General features: G+C 39.4%; 1 protein-coding gene across 7 annotated transcripts in view; it reads right to left on the minus strand.

The window, feature by feature from the left end:
• TNS3 (tensin 3) overlaps positions 1-15,988 on the minus strand; it is a 259,528-nt gene that overhangs the window by 102,606 nt on the left and 140,934 nt on the right. For 6 of the 7 annotated variants that reach the window (XM_086743082.1, XM_086743080.1, XM_086743078.1 and 3 more), the window contains 5 exons: positions 14,819-14,879; positions 14,605-14,680; positions 11,428-11,557; positions 10,358-10,423; positions 5,352-5,456 (listed from right to left, as the gene is read on the minus strand). In XM_086743082.1, the coding sequence (XP_086599208.1) occupies positions 5,352-5,456; positions 10,358-10,423; positions 11,428-11,557; positions 14,605-14,680; positions 14,819-14,879 (438 nt within the window). The remainder of the gene's footprint in view (positions 1-5,351; positions 5,457-10,357; positions 10,424-11,427; positions 11,558-14,604; positions 14,681-14,818; positions 14,880-15,988) is intronic. The other variant, XM_086743079.1, reaches the window with a different exon arrangement.

Genomic DNA, 15,988 nt, shown 5'->3' on the forward strand with positions numbered 1-15,988 from the left:
ATTCAGCCCTACCCTATTTGGCTTGAATTAAAAACATCCTTTTGTTTCCAAAGTTGTTTCTTTTCTAATTATCAAACACTGGTAAGCAAGTAAACCCCCTTTGCTAGGAAACAAACAATGAGGTTCTGTTGAGAAAGATACTTAAGTTCCTGCCCTGTAAAGACTTGCTGAAAGTCCTTCTCTTTTCATTTTAAGCAATTTCTAACATGTGCTCAAGTTCTTTTCTTTCCAGAGACTGGAGAGCTGGCAGACAAAAGAGTGCAGAGAGATTTAGTGGTTGTTAAAATAAGTGAAATGTCTTAAAATGGAACACTGAACAAGAACCAGGTGCATTTCTATTGCCAGTCCACTGAATTCAGTGAAACTAAACCAAATGCTGTTTTGGCCAACTATAAACTCTGATGCTTACCAGTTTTCTTTATTAAAAAAAAAAACCAAAAACAAAAAAAATCACATCTCTTTACTGACTGAATGCTACACATGCAAATAGCAGTACAGCATCCCAGTCACACACATCCCACAGTCATTGTCTTAAGATAGAGTTGCTCCTGCATGTTAGATTCATTCTCTCTCTAGAATAATTTTAGCATGCTATCAGGATACTTAGAATAAACCTGAAATAAAGCAGTCATAGATAGTGCAAAAAGAACAGCAGCAGTCATTTTCTTCCAATTATTCACCTTCTCTGTCAAAATGAGTTTCTTCTTTTTGGCAATATATGTAAATTTTATTTTAATATCTCTGATTTTATTTTCAGAACACCTCAGAGCCCAGGCTTCTACCAGGATCAATCAGTGGGTTCCACATAAACTGATGGTTCCTATGCAAAAGAAGACTTGCAATTTCAGCAGGAGGGAAGTGTTTGTTTTAACAATAGTATCTCTTACTCACTATGCCAAGTAATAATCCTGAAAATTAGCATTGAGAACTTAAAAAAACCCTCAAGAAAACCTAAGTCAAACCTTTTCCATTTACCTCTTCCCTCTGGTCAGGGGAGAACTTTTTTCAAAATTAGTTGTCATTTGGTATTTGAGAGAGAGAGAAATATTAGCAAGCATAAATCATATGAAAAGTTTTTCAGGGAGTGGGAAGGGGGAAGAGATTACTTGGTTTTTTTTTCAACTTTCTATTCTCCTAGAAAATACTTCATCCTCATTTGTCACTACTCCGCCTCTCCCTGCCTCAAATGCCACAATTAGAAGCAGTAATTGCGTTTACTAGCTTTTAATGGTAACAATAGCTACTATGTCCACATTAGTTTAGTCCACCACTTCACTTCAGACTACTCCAAAAATATTATCATGAACAACTGCAATCTCCAAATCAGTTTAAATACAAAGGAGACACATATTACTTTAGCAATCAAAAGGAAGACAAACAGTGCAGTGCGACTGAAAGTATGTGAGCTACAATATCTACATTATAAACTGGAAAACATGATTATCAAGAGGAACTGGGACACGCTTAAACCTCTTTATATAACAGAAGATACTACTCATTTGTGGCCACAGGTTGACCATCTTTGTGGTCAACTTGCTATTTTCCAGCAAATGAGCAATCTTTTGTAAATCCATATACATCTACTGTATGGTAAATGATGCCTTAAGGCTACTCTTGCTACTCAGCAAGATTAAAAGTCACTTATGTTCCTTCCTGCCCACAAAACACACACAAGACTGAGTACCATGACTTTAAAACCACAAGAAAACCAATGGCAACTATCTCAGACTTTTGCATGGCAGCGGGAAGACCTTCTGGCTCTTTTGGTTCCAAATCCTCTGTTTGACTGCATACTTTTAAATCAGCATAACTGAAGTCTCTGTGCTAATGTACTGCTCTTAAGGAACCATCAGATACAAATCTGATACAAACTTAGAAGTCGAAACTTAATAAAATCTTCAGTCTATTATGGAGGCTTCCCAAGGGATCTGAAAAGAAACAGTATTTATAAGAAGAAATTAAAATCATTTATTGCTTTCCAATTGTCAAAACTCTTTTACTGTTAAAAATGAAGGATAAGGAACTAAATCCAGATAGCAAACTCTCCAAAGCCTGGCTATATTCAACACAAATGTACACAACCTTATTACCATCAAAGGGTTCAAGATAATTTAAAAGGCAATTGCTTCTGTCTGCAATATTGCAGACAGAATTGCAATATCAACAAACTAAGATACTTTGGGTACATTTTTCTTTTATCATGTCCTTTCATCCTTTCTTCTTTTGGTAATAAGGCCAAATAGGTGTAGGATTTCAAAAGACAAATACTGCTTTCTTGTTCACTTGTAATTTTCCATTTTAACACATCAGCCTGGAAATAGCCATTCCACACATGTACCCACAAAGCAAGTCCTTCTGTTCCTTTCACAAAGCTCTGCTGCAGTTTTCCTGGCCACCTTGATCCGGAATTTCATAGGCACACATTTTTGAAAGGAACAAAAGGTGTATAACTAATACAGGAGTCATGTGTCATACTCACGTCTCATATTATTCCTATTGAAATTCCTGAGGGAAAAACACATACAAGTAAATCAGTGAAGACCAATTCCTACATAAGGCTAGGTTAACACAGACTAGATGTGAAACAAGCACTCTGCAGACTTCCTTTCCCTTCTTAAATATACCATTAGTGTTACGCAGACTTTCAAATGCACCGTATCTTGTACCTTTATCTTCTCTGAAGTACGGAAAAGATTCTCTCTCTGCCTTCAGGATTGTAGCTAAAAGGCTTCAGACTCCACGGATTTTGAATTTGCTCACTTTATGGACGTGAAATCCTCTTAGTTATCTCTCACTTGCGGTGAAAACTAGGACTCAATACATCTTTTTAACACAAAAGTACGATATTGACTCACTGTAACAAACCATAAGAGAAGTATGTCTTGGTATTTATAAATCCTACGCAAAAGAAGATCTAAGCAAACTACGTTTACCTCAAGCAGCAGACTAAGTGTATTAAAAGAAGAAAATCTAGCTGTCCTCTGTGTATGTGCTCTTCCTGATCTTTTGCCCAGCCTATACAGAGACAAACGCTCGCTCTGCAATTCAGTTGTTGAACATCATAGGGCAACACCCTGCCTCTTAAATGTTTGCTTGAGAAAAGAGTACCTGCATACATCTCATGTTCTTATGGTATATTCTTGTTGTGGTTTAGCTCCAGTCACCACACATGTGCTCACCCTCCCCCTCCCGAGAAGGACAGGGGAGAGAATGGGGAAGAAAGGAAAACTCCTGGGTTGAGATGAAGACAGTTTACTAAAATAGCAAAGGAAAATTACAGTAACAACGAAACAAAAGGATACTAAAATATACAAAAGGAACAATGCATGATTTCTCACCACCCAATGTCCCAATGACCAATACAGCCCGTCCCGAGTAGCAATCATGGAAACAAAACCAAGCAGGAAACAAAGGAGTGAGAGAGAGCGAGCAAGGTAGAGAGTGCTATGCCAGCGAGCAATGCCCCACCTCAAGTAACCCCTCCTTACACAATGAGCATGACGTTTATGGCATGGAATACTTTCTTTGGCCAGTTTGGGTCAATTATTCTGGCTACGTCGCTCCTAGCTTCCTGTGTCTGCACGTTAGTGAGACCTGGAAAGCTGGACAATGTCCTTGGTCTCATTAGCAACAACTGGTAACATCAGTTTATCAACACTCTTCACACAGGAAATCCAAAACACACTGGCTACTGAGAGGAAAATTAACTTCATCCCTGCCGATACGAGGACAATTCTCTAGCTTCAATTCTAGTGATTTCTTTACACGTGCACAATAAACTTCTCAATATCTATGGTAACACATCATATTTATGTTGTACCTCAGGTAATTAAAAAATGTATCATGAACATAAATGGCATGTATGACTTCTGAACAGCAGAAAAACAAGCTAATCGTACTTTGAATGGTCTGTGATCAAGTCTTCTGCAAGAAGCGAGCAGCATACTGTTCTATAAATTCCAACAGCATGCTGACTACATATTTATCTCTGCTCTCAATTTCGTGTACTGATATAGTTATCTAGAAAGCAATGCATGAGGATGAGAAGGTCAAATCCATCTATCCAATCAATCTTAGCAATTAAAAAACATTTGACCTCAAAGCATTGCTTGCTGAGGGCTATGTATATACAAAGGAAGGGGGAAAGGATGGGGGGAAAAAAAGGTAGCAAATTATAAGGAAACATCCCGGGTAGAAACTGAGACATCATCTTCAGCAAAGATTCAGTCTCTCTGATGTTTCTCCTTCGAAAAGACACTGCACAGTCTATCCAACTATAATATCTCTGATAAAACAATTACAAAAACCCTGCAGAGTGCTCTACCTGCTCCACATAACCGTGCCAAATGACTGTTCTCTTCCCATTCTCTACTTTCTCCTGGTTCTCTGCAGATAGGATTAGGAAATACTCCTGTACAACAGCAATGCAGTGGAAAAGTCAAGCTCCCAGTACGCCTCTGTCCCTAAACTCCTCACCAATGTCATTAGATGATCAGTGTTGAATTCAGATTATAAAAGTCAATGAAAAATGGGCCTAGAGAGTGGCTAATTAAGTATCCTAGCTCTACCTCTCTCTCATTTCATAATAGCAGAGTTGTAAAAACAAGAAGTTTGGCATCCATTCAATAGCTTCTCTCATGTTTTTACTTGCAACCATGTCAGGCTTGCATGTGCACTGAGGTATGCAGACACAGGTGTGACATTCAGAGTCCTTACATGAAAACTACACCCATTAAAAGCACAACATTCACTCAAGCAAAGCATCAGGAAAGCATCCACACCAAAGTCAGAATTTGAAGGCAGCTACTGGAAACTTTCATCTTCTGCATGTATCAGCAGATTACAGAAGAAAAATCTAAGAAATAAAAGGGCAATTTGGAAACACGTAAATTTACAAGGGGAAATATACAAATATGCACATCCTCTGCTATTTGTTTATCTACAGCTTTACAGACTAGCACACCTCCTGCAACACTCCAGAAAACATGGTAAGTACCAAAGACTACAAACTCACCACATCATTTTGTGGTTCTTAAAATTCTGTATTAGAATTCCAACTAGAAGCTTTAGGAAAAAAAAAAAAAAAAGCAAATTTACAAATAATAAAGTAACTCATATCAACCAGTTGTGTCTCAGCCCAATTCAGTGCATTAACAAGAATCTTTCTTAAACAACTACTACAGCTTTCTTTCTATTAGAGCCACTAAAGCTCAATAGGGAAGGTCAGACAGCTACTTGACACATCAGTGAAGTGGCTTAGGTTTAAGCAAATGAGCTCTCCTTCCTCCCTTTCAAGTGCTCTGGCACAGTTGTGGAAGGTTTTGCCTTGGTCTCGTGACTGAATTACTCACCTTCCCCATCAGGGCTCATATTTTCATAGGAATCCCAGCGTATTAGCGGGTCTGAGGTATTGTAATCAACTATCACTCCATGGTCATTTTGAAGGTGTTCACATCCTAAAAAACAAACATCTGTTTGAGACCCAAAACTGTCATAGCCACATCTGTAATGATATACACGCACATGCATATGTGGCTTTCTGACAGAAGCTTGCTCCCCAAACTACAATACCATATTCTAAAATGTAAGAAGCAGCAATAGGGGAAGAAAGGTTATATAAGCCAAATAATAAAAAAAAAAAGCTTTATTTATGTTTCATTACAGAAAATTTTATCTTGAGCAGAGAATTTTATCTTGAGCTTCTTGATTATGATGCAGCTCTGATAAATTGGATCAGCCCCTAAACGCAGCTAACACCAATGATCCATCCAGCTCTACAGGCAGGCACAATAAAACAAATAGCTTTTCAGAATGAAACCATAAGTCTCTTTAAAGATATAATACTGAAGGAATGATAACATAAGACTTCGTTACAGATTATCATTCTGTACCAGAGCAATTTATCACTAAAGGTGAACAAGGGGAGCTGAAAGCTGCAGCTCTGTGTCCCTCCCAGTTTCTCCAGGGTGCCAACTATGTTGTTTCACCCATTCTCGAGCCTCCTGGCAGAACCTGAGACTGGGCAGCTTGTCTTCAATGTGTTTGGCTATGCTTAAGTACACTCTGACAAACATACCTGGAATTTTCAGCAGTAACCCACATTTTTGTGCCCTTAACAAGGCATAAGTTAATATTAAGCTTTTAAATGTGCACCATGAGGAATTTAGGTGCAGTCCAGTGGTTCAAAAGCAAAGCACAGGCATCAAGAACTCTTGCCCTTGGACTTGGCTTTGACACTGATATAGATCAAATCAGCTTTCTGCCTTAGGTTCTCTATATAGATTAGGGAACAAAGAAATCCTCAGTTATCAGCTCTTTGGCTCTGTATGGAGAAGCAAGTCCTATTGTAAATTGTTCTAAAGCAGTAGCATGTTATGCATATGCTGTGACTTTCAAAACAAGGATAGTTAATATTAGAAGGACAGGAACACTGTGGTTCTGCACTTTTATACGTAGGCAGAAAAAAGTCATTTGTAGAAAGTTTCTGTGGTAACATTTATCACAAGGCAGATTTATGAAATATAAATATTTAGGTGCCTCATCATCTTAGCAAGTGCATTCTTTCTTAAAAACTGTATGACAGAGTTATTTTCTAGAATACTGTGTCCAGTTTCAAGCTACACAATACAAGAAAGATGAATACAGTGAAGCAAGTTCAGGGGAGCATGCAATTCACAGGATACAGGATGGGAATATCCACAAGACAGTTAAGAATATTTAGTTTTCATTCAGTCTCAAGAACAATCTATACTTTTCAGGACACCATAAAATGAGTAAGAACAGACCCATTAACAGAATTAAAATTACGACCTTATTGCAGGTCGTAATTATCTATGATCTCAGACATATTACAGTAGAGTTCTGAAGGCATACAGGATATACGCTAGAAGTCAACTTCAGAGCAGAAGCATCTCCAACAAAACTGTAGCTGTATCTCCTAATGTTAAACAGAAGACAGTCCAAACTCCACCATTGCAAGCATAATCCGTTATGACAACATCCAAAAAAGGTTATCGGACAGGCCACTGGTACCACTTATGCCACGCAAAGTTACCCATACTACCCGTGTTTTACACAGATTTTCTGTGTTTAAAAGGTTTTAGAATCAGAATGGCTTGGGTTGGAAGGGACCTTCAAAGGTCATACGGTCCAAGCCGCCTGCAAGGAGCAGAGACATCTCCAACCAGATCAAGTTGCTCAGAGCCCCGTCCAACCTGGCCTTGAATGTTTCCAGGGATAGGGCATCCACCACCTCTCTGGGCAACCTGTTCCAGTGTTCTGCCAAGCTCAGAATAAAAATTTTTCTCCTAATAGCTAATCTGAATCCACCTCCCTCTATTTTAAACAACTACCCCTCGTCCTATTGCAACAGGCCCTACTGAAGAGTTTTTCCCTGCCTTTTCTGTAGGCCCCCTTTGGTACTGGAAGGCCACCACTGTAGGGTCTCCCCCAAGCCCCCTCTTCTCTAGGTTGAATAGCCCCAACTCTCTCAGTCTGTCCTTATAGGAGAGGTGCTCCAGTCCTCTGATCATCTTTGTGGCCCTCCTCCAGATCCACTCCAACAGGTCCATGTCCCCCTTATGTTGGGGGCTCCAGAACTGGATGCAGTACTCCAGGTGGGGTCTCATGAGAGTGGAGTAGAGGGCCAGAATGACCTCCCTCAACCTGCTGGCCATGCTCCTTGTGATGCAGCCCAGGATGTGGTTGGCTTTCTGGGCTGCAAGAGCATATTGCCAACTCATGTTGAGCTTCTCATCAACCAGCACACCCAAGTCCTTCTCCTCAGGGCTGCTGCCAATCCATTCTCCATCCAGCTTGTATTTCTGCTTAGGATTGCCACACAGCTTGCGGTCGTCAGCGAACTTGGACCTTGCACTTGGCCTGGTTGCACATCAGGAGGTTTGCATGGGCCCACCTCTGCAGCCTGTCAAGGTCTTTCTGCATGGTATCCCTTCCCTCCAGTGTGTTGATGGCAACACATAGTTTGGTGTCATCAGTGAACTTGGTGAGGGTGCACTCTATCCCACTGTCCATGTCCCGACAAAGATATTGAACAGAGCCGGGCCCAAAACGGACCCCTGAGGAATGCCACTCGTGACCAGTCTCCACTTGGATACGGAGCCGTTGACCACCCCTCTCGGAGTGCGACCATCCAGCCAACTCCTTATGCACCAGGTGGTCCATCCGTCAAACCCATGTCTCTCCAGTTTAGAAACAAGGATGTTGTGCGGGACAGTGTCAAATGCCTTGCACAAATCCAGGTAGATGACATCAGTTGCTCGTCCCTTGTCCGCGAATGCTGTCACCCCGTTACAGAAGGCCACCAAATTTGTCAGGCATGATCTGCCCTTGGTGAAGCCATGTTGGCTGTCACCAGTTGCCTGCTTGCTCTCCATGTGCCTTAGCATGGTTTCCAGGAGAATCTGGTCCATGACCTTGACAGGCACAGAGGTGAGGCTGACCGGCCTGTAGTTGCCCGGGTCTTCCTTCCTTAACCCCCTTTCTTAAAAACTGGGATTATGTTATCCCTCTTCCAGTCATCAGGGACCGCACTAGACCGCCACGACTTCTCAAATAAAAAGGCCAGCGTCTTGGCAACTTCCCCCGCCAGTTCCCTCAGGACCTGTGGATGCATCTCATCAGTCCCATGGACTTGTGCACCTTCATGTTCCTCAGATGGTCCCAAACATGCTCTTGTGCTACACTGGGCAGTTCTTCTTTCTCCCAGTCCCTGCTTTTGCCTTCTGCAACTTGGGTGACGTGACTGGATGAGCCCTTATTGGTGAAGAGAGAGGCAAAAAAGTCATTCAGCACCTCAGCCTTCTCCATGTCCCGGGTATCCAGGTCACCCGTTTCCTTCCAGAGAGGGTCTACATTCTCCCTGGACTTCCTTTTGTCCCTGACATACCCACAGAAGCTTTTCTTGTTACCCTTGACATCCCTGGCCAAATTCAATTCCATCAGGGCTTTAGCCTGCCTTACCTGATCCCTGACCCCTCGGACAACCTCTCTGTAATCTTCCTAGGCTACCTGTTTTTGCTTCTGCCCTCTGTAGGCTTCCTTCTTTATTTTCAGTTGGTCCAGGAACTCCTTGTTCGTCCACGCGGACCTCCTGGCATTTTTACCCAACTTGCTCTTCCTTGGGGTGCATCGCTCCTGAGCTTGGAGGAGGTGATCCTTGAATATCAACCAACTTTCCTGGGCCCCTCTTCCCTCCAGGGCTGTATCCCGTGGCACTTTACCCATCGGATCCCTGAAGAGGCCAAAGTCTGCCCTCCTGAAGTCCAGGGCAGAGAGCTTGCTGCACGCTCTCCTCCCTTCCCTGAGGATCCTGAACTCCACCACCTCATGGTCACTGCAGCCAAGGCTGCCTTTGAGTTCCACGACCCCCACCAGCCCCTCCCCTGTTGGTGAGAACAAGGTCCAGCATAGCACCCCTCCTCATTGGCTCCTCTGTCACTTGCAGGAGGAAGTTGTCATCCACGCATTCCAGGAACCTCTTGGATTGCCTGTGCCCTGCTGTGTTGTCCCTCCAACAGATGTCGGGGTGGTTGAAATCCCCCATGAGACCAGGGCTTGTGATGTGAGGCTGCTCCTATCTGCCTGTAGAGGGCCTCATCTGCTCAGTCCTCCTGGCCAGGCGGCCTGTAGCAAACCCCCACTGTAATGTCCCCTGTCCCTGCCCTCCCTCTAATCCTGACCCATAAGCTTTCTGTCAGCTCCTCCATCCCCAGGCGGAGCTCCATGCTCTCCAGCTCGTTGCTGACATAGAGGGTGACACCCCCTTCTCATCTCCCCTGCCTGTCCTTCCTAAAGAGCTTATATCACTCCATCCCAATGCTCTAGTCATACGAGTCATCCCACCACATTTCCATGATGCCAACAAGATGCATGCGTGCACACATCTCTAGCTCTTCCTGTTTGTTCCCCATGCTACGTGTATTGGCATAGAGGCACTTAAGCTGGGCCCCTGATGAAGTCGGCTTGCTGGCTGGAGCAATAGGAATTCCTTTGGCCTGCATTTTAGGTTCTCTCATTACTTACCTGTGATTCTAGTAGTTTTCTACTAGTCTACTAGTTTTCTACTAGTCATCAAGTTACAAAGGTTTTCTACTAGTCATCAGCAACTGTTCTGGCATAGTTTTAAAAAAAAGATCTGATCACTCCTATGAGGATATAAATTTTTAAAATTTAAACCAGTAACTGTATGACATATTTTAATAGTGAAGTTGAATTTCAGATCTTCTAAAAGAGAAGTTCAATGAAAGAGGAAAAAAGGATTTCATTTTTTAAAAATATATATATTTTGATGTGGTTTATTTTCAAACTAAGCATATTTTTTCTTCTACATACTCACTTGGAATTTTCTCTGGAGTTCCTGAAAACACTAATTCCACTTTGCCGTAATCGGGGAAACGGTCATCTGAAAACAAAGGAGAGTATTTCAGCAAGCTATCTCCAAGGAAAGCAGTTCCAACATACTCAGAAATCTAGCTTCTCTATATTTATCAGTACACACGCTCTCATCACTCTTTCTTTCTTACTTGCAGTATAGCAATTTGCTTCTACAAGAGCCATATTCTTTGTCCTACACATTCTCAAAAGAAGACCACATAAAAGTGAGTTGGAGTTTTGTTTACTTCCAAGAACAGTCAAAAGCAGAACAGATGTACAGTTCCCAAATCCCTCTCCCAAAAGTCATGCCTGGCTTTGGCTTTTAAAGGAAAAGACACTCAGAAGCAAACTAAAATTGTTCTCTATATTGGCTACACTGCAATACTTGATCACAAAAATTTTGTGTAGCTATGTGTTGCAGGAAAATATGTTTTATTTTAGTTAGCTAGTAACGTGAGGTGAGGGAATTACCATCTTGCATATAAACATAAAAATAAAACTGAAGTAATAATTTGGAAAATACAAAGACTAACACAAAACATTTTCAAATGTGTATGAAAACTTTGCCTGCATTTTTGCGCATTCTGAAGCCTATTAAAAGATCTCCATAACCAAGTAGACTAGGTCACAAACCCAGTATCAGACTTTGTGACTGTTTTCATCAGCCAAAAAAGGGATTGGCTTAGCTCATCTTATTTCCTGGAATGGTGACTAACAGAGTAGCCATTTAAAACAAATGTCTGATGTTTTTATAAATATGAGAGGAGGCAATAAGGACTATGTAGGAATATCTGAATTATTCTGACAAGTTAACTCACTTGAAGAGCTTTTCTTCTTATTAGGAGATTACCTGTGTTGCATGCTATGAGTTAAATAACACAAAGCAGTCTCCCTTTCCCTAAAAATAGGGATGGAAAAAAAGAAAACAATAATCCTTTCAAAAACAGATCCTGAAGATGATCATCACATGCACAGGCACACAGGTGCACCCTCGCACACATATGCATCCAATCAACCACAGAAGGCAAGTACCTTTGTTGGCATTGTCCAAATCCTCTTTGTCAAACACTAGGACGTGTCCTTGAATAGCTCCAGTGTGAAACTGAAGGCGAAAAACCACGTCACGAGTAGCTGACCGGTATTTTTTGTGATAACACTTCAGCTAGAAAGAGGGAAACATGTCAGGAAGTAATTTCTTACAAATCTGAACAAACGTGTGCATATGCATTAGCAGCCACAGTGCAGTTTACTGCGGACACCTCTGATGTTATATGAAGCAGGGTATGCGTTATTCAATCCTTTAAAATTATACAGGCCCAAGGCAAGATAGTTCTGGATGTGTAAAAATAATAATTACTGTTCTCATCACTATCAGTCACCAATCAGTAGATTATGATTCAGAATCACAGCATTTATTAGTACAATGTTGGAATGCTGAGTTATGTAAATGTAAAACTGAGTTATAGCACACTCATTTCAAAATAACTGAAGAATATGCAGAATTTTTAGAAGCAAGCCTGCAAGCTGATTACAGCTATTTTAGGACTACAGAAAAAAAAAATAGTGATGAGAGAAAAATCTTTTATGTTACTCTGGGAAGCTGATAGTAGTTTTGACACCTTGGCTAAAACAACAGAGAACTCTGTAAAAATAACATCTGGTATGAATTTCAGCTAAAGGTGAACACAATACACCTACTCTCTAACACCACCTTCCCTTATAGGAGGCCTATGGATATTTTACCTACTAAGTCTCTGAGTCAACTGTAATACAAAGTCACTCAGCATTTTTACAGGAATATATAAAAAAATTTGTAACCACAGTTAAGTGAGGATTTGGGGTTGTTTGTTTCTTTGTTTTTTAAAAGAGAATCCCCTACAGTATAGTGGTCGTAGCAGATAAAATAGTATTTGCCTCTCATTTTAAACTGCTTTACACCACTAAAATTAACATAGTGTACAAACCCCTATCTACTGAAGGGATCTGTTTCCTTTTAGTCCAACACAACTACCAGCATCATTTCACTAGAATCAGGGATATAAATCAGTCCCTTAAATTACCAAAATATTAACGTAAGAGAAACAGTTTGACTGCTTCATTCAAGAATAAACAAATGCTTATTTTCCACTACGCCTCACAACTCTGTAAAGGCAAAGCACCACCATAAAGGATGAAAACTGTCAGTTTGCCCAGAACTGCAAAATGGACAGAAAGGTGACTGAGAGCCTCTGACAAGAGATATTAGAACCAGCCTGGTCCAAAAGGTATAATCAATCTGAAAGTAACTGTGATAATTCTATTTAATTATATTATATGAGCAAAAAGAAGCTTGAAAAGACTTAAGAGTTTCTTTAAGGTTATATACAGTCCCCCACAATTTCGTGTTAAAACATTCATTTATTTAGCTGTTTAAACAATCACATTATTTTCACACGTGGATCATACATGAGAGTTTCTGAAGACACAGAAGACTAAATACTTGAACACATTTTATCCTCCAACTTGTCAAAGAGTTTTGGCTTTGCATCATTGCTGGATTTACTCAGAATCTACTGCCTTTTGCATTATCATGTTTATAAAAACACTGAATCTGAGTCAGTTCAGAAAACTAGGCAGTTCTTACCTCTTTCTAATTTCTAATTCAATATAATACAGAATTGTAATTGTTTATGAAATTCTGGCCTCTCCTAGCATATTTAAGTGGCAAGCCACTGTAATATGCTAGGAAATATCTATATGCATTTACAGATGTCAGTGCAGCTTTTCAACAGCTGTGGCTGTATCACCACAAAGTATTCACTTTTTTTTCTTTTTTTAAACACACACCTCAAGTGGTTAAACTTTTTGAGTTGGAGGCAGAGCATCCTATAGATGTTTTTTTTTTCCTGAAAACACTGATGTTTTTGCTTACATACAGTAAAAAAAAATATTCAAAACTGAAGTGAAGTCTTTGTTTAGGAAATACTACCATGCTGAATAAAATGCTGGCTTGCTCAGAAAAATTATTTGCAATAATACCATGGAATTAATTAAGATGATCTCTTAAAATAATGCAAGCATTACTAAAAAGCTATGTGCTCATTTTTCATTTTAAACACATATTTGAGAGATACTGAATTTGTCAGAGACTGATTTCTTTTGTGATCTATTTCCATTTCCTTAGGCACCAACAGTGAGTGAGCAATAAATTTTCCAGAATTTGAAACTGTCCCAAAACTTCCAGAGTATACTAATTTATAACACTATATTTTAAAATTGTTTCTCTATTTTTCAGTGAAAGAAAGAAAAATACACTAAAACTGAATGGGGAAGGGAAGTAAGAAAGGGAGAAGGAGTAAGGATAAAAAAAAAAAAAAAAAAGATTCTTTCAAAAGAAAATAAAAATAAAAAATCTGGTACCAAGGACCCCTTACTGAGGGCCAACATTTCTCAAAGTAGTACATAAAAAAAAAAAAAAAAAAAACAAAAACATTCTGAAACCTACTAGCAATAGACCAGGAATACCTTCTGGAAATACTTCCCCCCACCATTCATTCCACATGTTCTTCTGTTGTCTTAGCTTAAAAAATGGAAAGGCACAGCAACTATCTTTCTTTACTTTCTCTGTGTATAACTGTGCATGACAAACGAGAGAAAGCAGAGAGATTTAAAATGATAGTGCTGCAATTCAACAAGTTATGCTTTGCACAAAGGGAATAGCATGCACTATATCAGCACATATAAATTGCCTTCTAAATACGGCATGTGCTTTTAGAATCAGGAACTTTTTATTTGGTATCACACTTTTCTGAGTTACTAAATTATTTAGAGTTAGTTAGGTATTTTCTTTACAGCATATAGTTTTACAATTGTGCAGATTGCCTGAAAAGTTATAGGACAAGGGTATTTTAATACTGAGTTACAAATACTCCCCCCAAAGTAATTTTTATAAAGGAAACAGCGATACAGGCCTTACTGCATTTGATGACGCTATGAAATGGGAATGCTAAGAGTAATTGTTTCAGCTCCTAAAAGCTTTACAGTTTGAGTTTTATAGAAATTTTGATTCCTATAAAACTCAAAGATGATGACTAAATTAACTTAATAACCTATTTTGTAGTGTCTGCAACCATTTGCTCAATTTATTTTTTTTACAAGAACCCAAAACAGGTCAGAGACTGTAAACTAAATGGCACAGTACTAGATTTTCATTCTATACAATTAACTTACCATAATATCTCCCTTCAAAAGCTGGGCAGGCTCTATAGCAATGCAGATTCGGCTTTGATTTTCTGGCCCTCCGCTACTTAACAGGAAAGAAAAGAAAAATAAAATTCACCGTTTAAAGAAACAAAACCCAACCAAACAAAAAAGACGGCGTAATTCTGCAATTATAAGAATTAAAACCTGAATTTAAACATAAAGGCAAATGCTTACAACTTACTATATTCCAGATGTATAAACTGGTTGCATAGCCTGGTATAACTTCAGGAAAGGCCGGCAAGCTGGAAAGAAGTCAACAAAAAAGATTGTTTTGTAATTATTTTCCTATATCTGAATATCATAACTAGGAAGCTTCATGCACATCCACAGTAAGTAAAGTGGTACACAAGTGGCACAATATTGACTGTCAAAATATCCTTCAAAGCAAAACTAGCTTTGACAGATTCATTTTCCCCCCAAAAAAAGTACTTGATTATATTTTATGAAAAAGTCACTTTTTCCTGATCTTCACACTAGTTCTGAATTGTGGGGGAGGGGATTTTAAAGGATTCGCATAAGGAGAAAAAGAGGGAGCACTTTGATCCTTATTATATGTTTGTCTGCTCTCCATCCCACTTTTTCTGTAGGAAAACAAAATTAAAGGAAGAAAGAGAATGCCCAACACAAAACAAAAAAAAAAAAAAAAACAAAACAAACCCCCCAAACAAAATAAAAAGCATTTCCAAAAATAAAAAATTATCTACAGTTTTGTTTCAGAACTAGTAAGTCTCAAATTTCTTACTACAACAAACAACACCTTGTCTTTATTGAAATAGTTACCGAAGAAATAAAACCAGACTTAACAACAATGACATTAGAGCACTGCAAATTCATGCTGATGAAATTTCAAAAGACAGGCGCTATTTAACTCCTGGATGATAAAAATACAGTTATACTCCTTTACTATGCTTTAGCACAATATCTTGGTTTAGCATTTTAATTTTAAAGCCATTTATTATAGCAAGCCACCTTAGAAGTGCACCATTTCCAAATGGCTTTTCTACAGAAAATTTCATCTCAAAACAGAAAAAATATTATATTTATGATTATGTTTATTTCCTACACAAGGAGGAAATGACTGTGAAACCTGACCAGGCTCTCAGCTATTCTGCAGGGACCGGGAACATAACTGTTCAGGAACTAGGCAGACACAAATAGCATCAACTCTTCATTTGAGAAAGGGCGAGAATTTTTTTTTCCAACTGCTGTAATTTTTACTCTTAAGATATTTTTCTTCTTCTGTTTCTTTCATTGTGATATTTGGACTGATGTCAAGGAGCATCAACTCTGGGATTCATGCAGACTTTCTAGAAAGCTCTAAAACGAAACAAGACACTGAGCCTAAACTTTG

Source organism: Chlamydotis macqueenii, chromosome 2 (assembly GCF_036417535.1).
Source record: "Chlamydotis macqueenii isolate bChlMac1 chromosome 2, bChlMac1.mat, whole genome shotgun sequence".
NCBI lineage: Eukaryota > Metazoa > Chordata > Aves > Otidiformes > Otididae > Chlamydotis > Chlamydotis macqueenii.